The sequence below is a fragment of the Trichomycterus rosablanca genome, chromosome 12, assembly GCF_030014385.1.
Source record: "Trichomycterus rosablanca isolate fTriRos1 chromosome 12, fTriRos1.hap1, whole genome shotgun sequence".
Lineage (NCBI taxonomy): Eukaryota > Metazoa > Chordata > Actinopteri > Siluriformes > Trichomycteridae > Trichomycterus > Trichomycterus rosablanca.
The window spans coordinates 5,225,543-5,235,437 of record NC_085999.1 but is presented as its reverse complement, the minus strand read 5'-3'; the positions used below and the strand labels follow the sequence as shown (position 1 = coordinate 5,235,437).

At 39.7% G+C, this 9,895-nt stretch overlaps 1 protein-coding gene across 1 annotated transcript in view; it reads left to right on the top strand.

Moving 5' to 3' along the window:
* The first annotated feature begins 364 nt into the window (after positions 1-364).
* The window catches only part of bmpr2b (bone morphogenetic protein receptor, type II b (serine/threonine kinase)), a 92,848-nt gene continuing 83,317 nt past the window's right edge, over positions 365-9,895 (top strand). The window contains exon 1 of the mRNA XM_063005551.1: positions 365-1,287. Coding sequence (XP_062861621.1) covers positions 1,206-1,287 — 82 coding nt within the window. The 5' untranslated portion in view covers positions 365-1,205. The remainder of the gene's footprint in view (positions 1,288-9,895) is intronic.

Below are 9,895 nucleotides of genomic sequence, written 5' to 3'. Positions count from 1 at the left end.
AAAGATCAGTAAATATGTTTTTGACTACAAACACTTACAAATGTCAGTAGTTTCTGTCAAATTCCATAGTAAATACATTTAAAAAAAGTAAAAAATATAAAACTGAAATAAGGATTTGTGATGATCAAAAACAAGTTAATTGAGGAATGAGTTAAAGCTCGAATGACGAAATTAATTTATTGCAAAGATGTAGAAAATAAAAACTCACTTTTGACCCAGGTTGTGCATCAACAACTTCGAGCCCAGGTTGTCGTGCATAGATTGTGCAACTCCTTGAGCCGCAATGGGAGTCGACTCGGAGTCGAGTCTTGGTGATTCGGAGTCTGCGCCGGTGAACTGTAGAGGCAGAGCAGACAGACGGAGGGAGGAGGAGGGGGGATTGGAACGCTGCATGTCCTTCACCGTCTGCGTGCGTGAACTTAGCCAGCAGTCGGGAGTCTCGGTAGCAACTCCGGTGCTCTGGAAGGACTTACGCGAAACGGAACGTATTTTTTATTTAAAATACCCGTGTTTATTTTGATAGCTTAGAATCTTATGTCGCGTTTAAAGGCCTAATATTTGGCTTAGAGTCAAATACGGAGCAGTTCCGACCGACCGAAGTCGCGCTGGGGAAAAATTTCAGTTGTAGCCGTTACGCTAAACCAACGGATTTTTTTTTTTAAACTCCGGTCGTGTTCCAATATATTTAGGGCTGGATATAAAAGTAAGGCACGATTCCGAGTCAGAAATGGACTGTGAGCAGCGCAGAAGTAAGTCCCAGCGAAGGAAGCTGTCGTAGCGAATAAAATTAGCAGACTGGCTAGTTTCGAGCTAGTTTTATCTGGGACTCTAGTCAGTGTAAAGAGAAGAAGGCAGCAGATGCGGTGGAAATGCTCGCCAGTCACTCAGCAAGCCGGCTGATAATAATAATAATAACACACCACCAGAGTAAAAAGTGCAACGCTAGCTAGTTCCAGCCAGACTAATCGATAGCTGGAGCTGAAACCCTGAGCTTGAAACCCTGCACTTGAGACTATCAGAGCTGAGGCTGGAAATCATGCACTGTCTGTTCACACTGGTGCACCAGGAGCCCGCCTTTGGACTGTTTCATCCCTGCGAATGAGCTCGGATACTCGCCTGGAATAAAGGACCAGAATAACGAGCCAGAAGAGATTAAAAGTCTGGAACTGGGAGCACTGGGTCCTGTGAACACTGGAGTGTAAACCATGAGCGGTATGGCAGCGTGTGGCCGGGTGTGGATCCTGACATTGGGGCTCTGTGCGGTGCTGCTCCTCAGTCCTGTAGCTGGTAAGTCTTTTGTCTACGTCTACGTTAACAGTTTGAGCCTGGTCAGTGTCGCAGTGCGGGGACATCACTATCCAGAAACCCCAGGACGCACAGCATGCTCACTAGTTTACTCAAACTTTGAGATCTTTTATTAATTACTGCAGCCAGTTTGTAGCTACTGCGTGTTTGGTGCTGATTAAAAGCACACAAGGAGAACATGCTCACAGCCGGTGACTGGAGGTAAAGATCGAACCCAGGACATCAGGAATCATGTTGCTGTTTGCCATTTACTCTACCAGGTGGGCGGCACGGTGGCTAAGTGGGTAGCACTGTCGCCTCACAGCAAGAAGGTCCTGGGTTCGATCCCCAGGTGGGGCGGTCCGGGTCCTTTCTGTGTCGAGTTTGCATGTTCTCCCCGTGTCTGCGTGGGTTTACTCCGGGTGCTCCGGTTTCCTCCCACAGTCCAAAGACGTGCAAGTGAGGTGAATTGGAGATACACAATTGTCCATGTGAACTTAAGAATCTTGTGTAATGAGTAACTACTGATCCTGTCATGAACGCAACCAAAAGTGTAAAACATGACGTTAAAATCCTAATAAACAAACAAACTCTACCAGGTGCACCACTGTGCCAAATGGTGATACACAATAGTGAAATGCCCTTCAGTTCTGTCCTGTTCACTTCATTTCTCATATAAGATTTACTGAAAGTATGACATTTGTTGGGTCAAAATACACATACAGTGATTTAAATGAATGCACTGGGGTGTAATAATTGGCTGCAGCTGTTGTCTTTTCTGTGTCCATATAAATAGGGCTAGTTTGACTGCATCTAATACAAAGAACTTGGAAACGGTGGTCTTTTGCCAAGGTCAAAAAGAGAAAATCCACACTGTTACCCTGTGCTCAGTAAATTTGAATGGACAGATTCAAGAACCACCAAACAATCTAGATGTGTTTAATCAGAAGCTACTTTAACACATTGTTTACAGCCAAGTTAGCTTTACACTACAGTGGGCTTAGTGGCTGCCATGCAACACCCTTCATTCATGTCCAATTAACTCTACTCTGTAGAAATATCAAAGACGTAAACTTTGATTTTGATTACATTGTCTGTGCTATAACAGTCCATGTATCTAATAAGAAGATTTTGTTGGTGTATATGTGCCTTTTCCACTATACAAAGCATAAAACTACCCAATTGCTTTATTACAGATTTGAAAATCCAATCATTTGATTATTAGACAACAGGTTCTAAAAGCTTTGACTTCTCATAATATAAATGTCACTCCAAAGAGTGTACAATATTAATAACGTTATCTATACACTGATCAGCCATAACATTAAAACCACTTCCTCGTTTCTACACTCACTGTCCATTTTATCAGCTTCACTTACCATATAGAAGCACTTTGTAGTTCTACAATTACTGAATGTAGTCCATCTGTTTCTCTGCATGCATTGTTAGCCCTTTTTCATGCTGTTCTTCAATGGTCAGGACCCCCACAGGACCACTACAGAGCAGGTATTATTTGGGTGGTGGATGATTCTCAGCACTGCATTGACACTGACATGGTGGTGGTGTGTTAGTGTGTGTTTTGCTGGTATGAGTGGATCAGATATAGCAAAACTGCAGGACTGAGAATAGTCCACCAACCAAATAAAGCATGTGAGAAACATGTGAGAAACAGATGGACTACAGTTAGTAATTGTAGAACTACAAAGTGCTCCTATATGGTAACTGGAGCTGATAAAATGGAAAGTGAGTGTAGAAACAAGGAGGTGGTTTTAATGTTATGGCTGATCGGTGTATAATACCAGTACATTACTCATCTCCATGACTCATGTCAATTCAGCATCATTCCTGTCAACCCACCAAGTCTGTGAGAAATTACAGGTTGAAATGAATGTATTCAAATTCAAGATACCTGATAAACAAATACAGGTTAGAATAAGCTTAGAACCCTTTCATGTGACTCTTCTGCCCGTTGGTCACAATAACAATGTTGCATGGTCACATGTCAGACAGTTTGCATATCTTATTATGTAAACTTTCAGGCATGAACACTGACCAAGATCTGAAAGTAAAATATGTGTTCACATTGCAGAAATATAGTGTTGTATAAGTTTATATGAATAAACCTGCATGCTTTATAGGAAAAATAAAGAAATAAAATGTTTTGCCGCACTTGCCACTGAAGTCAGATGAAATTATTCTTCATCCAGTGTAATTCCATGCATCCCAATACGCTTTAAGCTTTATCCTAGACATTAGTGTGTGACTTTAATCCAAAAACTGGTCCAAAGAGTGCTGATTATTGGTTAAGAAAGACTGAGAGCGTAGGGTAATGTCGTAATTCTTATCGATGTTTTATGTTGTGCTATAGGTTATTTATGTCCTATCAATATGCCAACAATGCAAAGCTTTATCAAAACATTATTAGAAGCAACTTACGTTTGTAAACAAATACAATCCAAGCAATTGTGAACAGTGCAGAACCCTCTTGCAAGCCTGCTCGGGCCTTCAGCTCCAGTCTTTGTAATGCAGTCACAGTTCAGTCCAGACTTTGATAAGATAACTGTCTCTCTGTGCTGCTATGATAGTGTTTGGAAGATTTTAGTAAAGGACATCTTGATGGAGCCAGTTTAACTCCGTTCTTTTAGATAAACAGTTTCAAAATAATGCAGAAGTAGAGACGTCACTATGAGAATTGATTTTTAAAAAAACTATGAACGCTCGTCCTTAAATCTTTTTTTGGAAGTCTGCTGTGTAGTAGTGTCTCTCCTTTTTTGAAAGTGGTTTAAATAAAATTTCAGCTGTGTTTTGAAGAGCCAGCCCAATCAAGCTTCTGGTTGTTTTGTATGGTGTATAATGCAGCTTTATGATTTACTGAAACAGCAGGAAGTTCATAAAACAAGGAGGAAGGTAGTAAATAGGTAGACATGCACATTATGATGTCTGGTTAAACAAAACTCTGTTACGCTTTAATAAAGGTGTTGCTGTGTTTGTTGGAAATCTTTTTTTTATTGTTGGGCAAAAAACTGTAAAATGTAGTTGTGAGTTTATAAACACCCATACCAGAGACAACATGGATTTGACTTTAAGACGAAAAGTGACTTGACTCGCTTTTAATCCATGAACGCGATTAAACAACATGGATTAAAATCAGACATCCAAATTTTGCCAATTTGTTTTGACTGCTAACTGGCTGTTGTTGGTCGATGGTTAACTGATAATGTCAAACATGTAACATTCCATCAAAACATTAAATATATCACAATACATTAGTTAAGATAATTTTTAGTTTAACATGAATTAAGACTCCACAAAGCTGTTTCTTTTGGGGATTTTAGTTCGTGATGGAACTATCATTCATAAATTAAATTTATGTTATGTATTTGAGTTAGAACTGCAGTGCTAATTCACTAAACAAATATTAGTCTTAGTTGAAATTAACCATCAGTGGTTAAAATAATGTTAATGGACGTCATCAATTAAACAAGAACTTCTTTGTCAGTTATCAGTTAACCAGTTAATCATTAACATCCATAATTAATGTATGCTGAAAATATTCTACGATGTAGCATTTACACAGATCCACTACTATACAATGAGATAATTCCGTTGTTGTTGATAATCAATAGTTTATTTTCTAAGACGCAATGTCACCACCCAGTTATCTGGAAATGTATTCCTGGTCTGCTGCTGTTGAATACCTCTCCTTAAACCACAGGGATGTTTCAAAATGCATTCTAAAAAGGAAGACTAGGTTCATTTGATTAAACAAAATATACAAATGCATCTAGATTAATTGGCTAAATCTGGTATTTAAATTTTGTGTATGTAAATATGTAACCAAACAAGCAAACCAAGTGGTGATCTTACCCAAGTGTCTATTTATATACAGGTCCTTCTCAAAAAATTAGCATATTGTGATAAAGTTCATTATTTTCCATAATGTAATGATAAAAATTTAACTTTCATATATTTTAGATTCATTGCACACCAACTGAAATATTTCAGGTCTTTTATTGTTTTAATACTGATGATTTTGGCATACAGCTCATGAAAACCCAAAATTCCTATCTCAAAAAATTAGCATATCATGAAAAGGTTCTCTAAACGAGCTATTAACCTAATCATCTGAATCAACGAATTAACTCTAAACACCTGCAAAAGATTCCTGAGGCTTTTAAAAACTCCCAGCCTGGTTCATTACTCAAAACTGCAATCATGGGTAAGACTGCCGACCTGACTGCTGTCCAGAAGGCCATCATTGACACTCTCAAGCAAGAGGGTAAGACACAGAAAGAAATTTCTGAACGAATAGGCTGTTCCCAGAGTGCTGTATCAAGGCACCTGAGTGGGAAGTCTGTGGGAAGGAAAAAGTGTGGCAGAAAACGCTGCACAACGAGAAGAGGTGACCGGACCCTGAGGAAGATTGTGGAGAAGGGCCGATTCCAGACCTTGGGGGACCTGCGGAAGCAGTGGACTGAGTCTGGAGTAGAAACATCCAGAGCCACCGTGCACAGGCGTGTGCAGGAAATGGGCTACAGGTGCCGCATTCCCCAGGTCAAGCCACTTTTGAACCAGAAACAGCGGCAGTTGTCAGTGGTCCAAAGTACTGTTTTCGGATGAAAGCAAATTTTGCATGTCATTCGGAAATCAAGGTGCCAGAGTCTGGAGGAAGACTGGGGAGAAGGAAATGCCAAAATGCCTGAAGTCCAGTGTCAAGTACCCACAGTCAGTGATGGTCTGGGGTGCCATGTCAGCTGCTGGTGTTGGTCCACTGTGTTTTATCAAGGGCAGGGTCAATGCAGCTAGCTATCAGGAGATTTTGGAGCACTTCATGCTTCCATCTGCTGAAAAGCTTTATGGAGATGAAGATTTCATTTTTCAGCACGACCTGGCACCTGCTCACAGTGCCAAAACCACTGGTGAATGGTTTACTGACCATGGTATTACTGTGCTCAATTGGCCTGCCAACTCTCCTGACCTGAACCCCATAGAGAATCTGTGGGATATTGTGAAGAGAAAGTTGAGAGACACAAGACCCAACACTCTGGATGAGCTTAAGGCCGCTATAGAAGCATCCTGGGCCTCCATAACACCTCAGCAGTGCCACAGGCTGATTGCCTCCATGCCACGCCGCATTGAAGCAGTCATTTCTGCAAAAGGATTCCCGACCAAGTATTGAGTGCATAACTGAACATAATTATTTGAAGGTTGACTTTTTTTGTATTAAAAACACTTTTCTTTTATTGGTCGGATGAAATATGCTAATTTTTTGAGATAGGAATTTTGGGTTTTCATGAGCTATATGCCAAAATCATCAGTATTAAAACAATAAAAGACCTGAAATATTTCAGTTGGTGTGCAATGAATCTAAAATATATGAAAGTTTAATTTTTATCATTACATTATGGAAAATAATGAACTTTATCACAATATGCTAATTTTTTGAGAAGGACCTGTATTTATTACACACTCTGCATCGAGCACAATTTAACATCAGTAACACAATTTGTTTTACAGCCAGCAGAACCACATTTAGGATTTAACCAGAGAAATTAATCACATCCCAGATGAACACTGTTCAGTGTACCAGTAAATTAAAGTACAGTTACTCATTAACAGTACAATGATTAAGAACTAGCTGCAATTAAAATGTCTCTCGCACGTTTTATTTATTTGAATTTCGTCTATGAATTTTATCTGGAAATTACATGCTTTATCCTGAACAGGGTTGTTGTGAAACCCCAGGCTCATTCATTTGGTACAAGGGGCAGTATTTAAACTATTTATTATTTATTGAAAGTCCAATATTATTTTAGTGTATATTTATATTTGCGCTAGGTCGTAGTCACAGTATATATTAGTGCATCAGCTCAAAATTACCCCCCCCCAGCCCTGGTGGATTAGGTCCAAAATCACAATGTACAATTCATGGCTACACTCTTGTATTTGGCTTTTTTTTTTTCATACATTTTGTAATTTTGAACAGTGTGTGTGTATGCCTTAAACAGTCCCAATCGTATAGTGCATTTCACATACCCAACACAGCCTACATTAGAGACAACAATAGGGGAAAAAAGCCAAAGACTCGAAGCATAAACCAGACCTTTTTTCACGATTACGTCTGGTCTGGGACCTCACAAAGCCACGCTTGGTTTGCTATTGTCGGCCGTAACACTGTCAATCACATGTACTCAATAACTTACGCTCTGGCCTCACGTCCTGCTGGTTGATGGCACATTAGGAAGCCCAGCACGAATGTGCCGCTGCTGTGATTATTCTCCATCAGTCTTAGACCAGTGTCTGAGAGAGAGCCATTACCCCGTCTCTAACTTGTCAATTCAGCATGAAGCCGTGGTTCCTGTTCACTGTCTGCTGAGCCTGGCAGCACTCATTACACTCTGCAGTGAGGAGGAAACTAACGCACACATCTAGGTATTCTCAGAAAGCCCATACTAGAGTATTTTTTTTTCCCTGTGAAAACATGTACCATTTGAATCAGGAACATTAGTGTTCTGGTTTCTACTTTTCCATGCAGTAGTTGACGTCTTTAATAAACTGGTACTAAGTTCACAGGGCAAGACGTCGTGTTTTCTGTGGTACCGATACCAAAGCTTTGAGGATCAGTCAAAATAGATACTGATCCAATACTTCTACAAGCACATTAAGTTAAGCTAAGCAACTTTAAGGGCTCTGCTGTTTAACATGTACATGCTTTACAATATGTAGTTTAATATATCTGGATTTCTATCACTAAAGAACCACCGGAAGATGACAGACCGGCATAAAAGAGGCAGATGAGCTGCAGTGTTTGTTCTTTTGTGCATCATTTACTTTGATTTGAGGATTCATAAACTTTAGGCTCATGCACAGAAACTGAAATAGACACTGTTAGATTTGGATATTTTAATTGTGGAAGATTGTATTATGATAAAGACTTTTCATAAATGCAAATGTCATTATTTACTGCCAGTTAATAGCAACTTATATCCTCAAGCGATCATGCCATAGGGCTTTTGTAGCCTAGTGGTTAAGGTACTAGACTAGTAATTAAAGAGATGCTGGTTCAAGCCCTACCACTGCCAGGTTGCCACTGTTGGGCCCTTGAGCAAGGCCCTTAATCCTCAATTGCTTAGATAGTATAAGGTCACAGTACTGTAAGTCGCTTTGGATGAAAGCATCTGCTAAATGCATAGCCAATGCTGTTTAAAGCAGGTGCAGCCTTGTCATTTTTCCACATCATTTAAAGCATATAGGCTTACAGGAAAATTCTGGGATACATACACCATTGCTTGTTTTTTTTCTCCTTCTTTGTAATTAATTTAATTTTAGTCTAAAATGCTGTATTTAAAATGTGTGCACATGTCTGGTTTGTTGTTCATGGCCTAATAATAATAATAATAATAATAATAATAATAATAGTAATAATAGTAATATATTTATAATTGATCAAATGATTGTAAAAGTAGTTTGGTTGTGTTTTTGTAAACATGGATTTGTCTGTTTCATAGTTGTTATTGATGTTCCACTGTTGGTGCTCGCAGGGATGTGTGTGCATGTGAATGCGTAGGTGTGGGTGGGTGTCGGGGTGGAAAGAGAAAAAGAAATAAACTCTTAGCTTAAAGTTACAGAGATTACAGCAAAGAGATTACAGTTCTTTTAGCTGGATAAACAGAGATAATTAACAACCTTTGCAATATTAATTGAATTGAGTAATACCACTAGCTTACCCTCACACTGAAATTTTGACATCCAATGACGATGGAGACAGTGGTAGCCTAGTGGGTTGAGCTTTCGGTCATCAATTGTATGGTTGAGAACCTTAAGGAAGGCCCAACAGTGGGTGCCCGTGCACTCTGACCCCAACCTCCAAACAAGCTGGGGTATGTGAAGAAAGAATTTCCATGTACTGTACACGTGTATATGTATATATGACAAATAAAGACATTCTATGCATTCTGTTCTATGCATTCTATGCAGAGGATGTAATACTAATACTGTTGAAATCGATCAAATCTGCGACTCTTTGTGGATTTCTTAGGGCTCTACATGAGAATAGGTGTCTGTAGAGGGTTTTCCATCCACCGACTTTTTGCGAATTTTGAAAATGCACATTAAAAAACCTGGATGGAAAAGCTCAAAATTCGAAAAAAGACCCAAATATCGCAAAAAAAAGTTTTCACGATTGAACGAGGTGGAAAAGTTAAAATATCGCATCGCCGAAATACGAAAAAAGGGGATGGAAACGGGTTTTGCGAATAAACGATGCCGTTTCAAGCTCTAAGTCACCGTACACCTGTGGTATGTGGTGCGCTGCATAATTACGTGGTGCTATTTCTTCTGCCTCCTGCGCATTTGGTAATACGACGTAATGTTTCATTAGTTTTGATGTTATTGCTTGGCATACAGCGTATACACTAGGGTGAACTGTTGTTACGCTCACGCCGAACGTCTCGCCCACTACCCTGTACTCCGGACGAGTGGCCAGCTTGTACAAGGCAATAGCGATCCTCTTTTCAGTCGGCACGGGTGGCCGGTGACTGTAAACTTTTGGCTCTACAGATGACCCGATCATGGTGCATAGCTCATCAAAGGATGATTTTGACATTCTGAA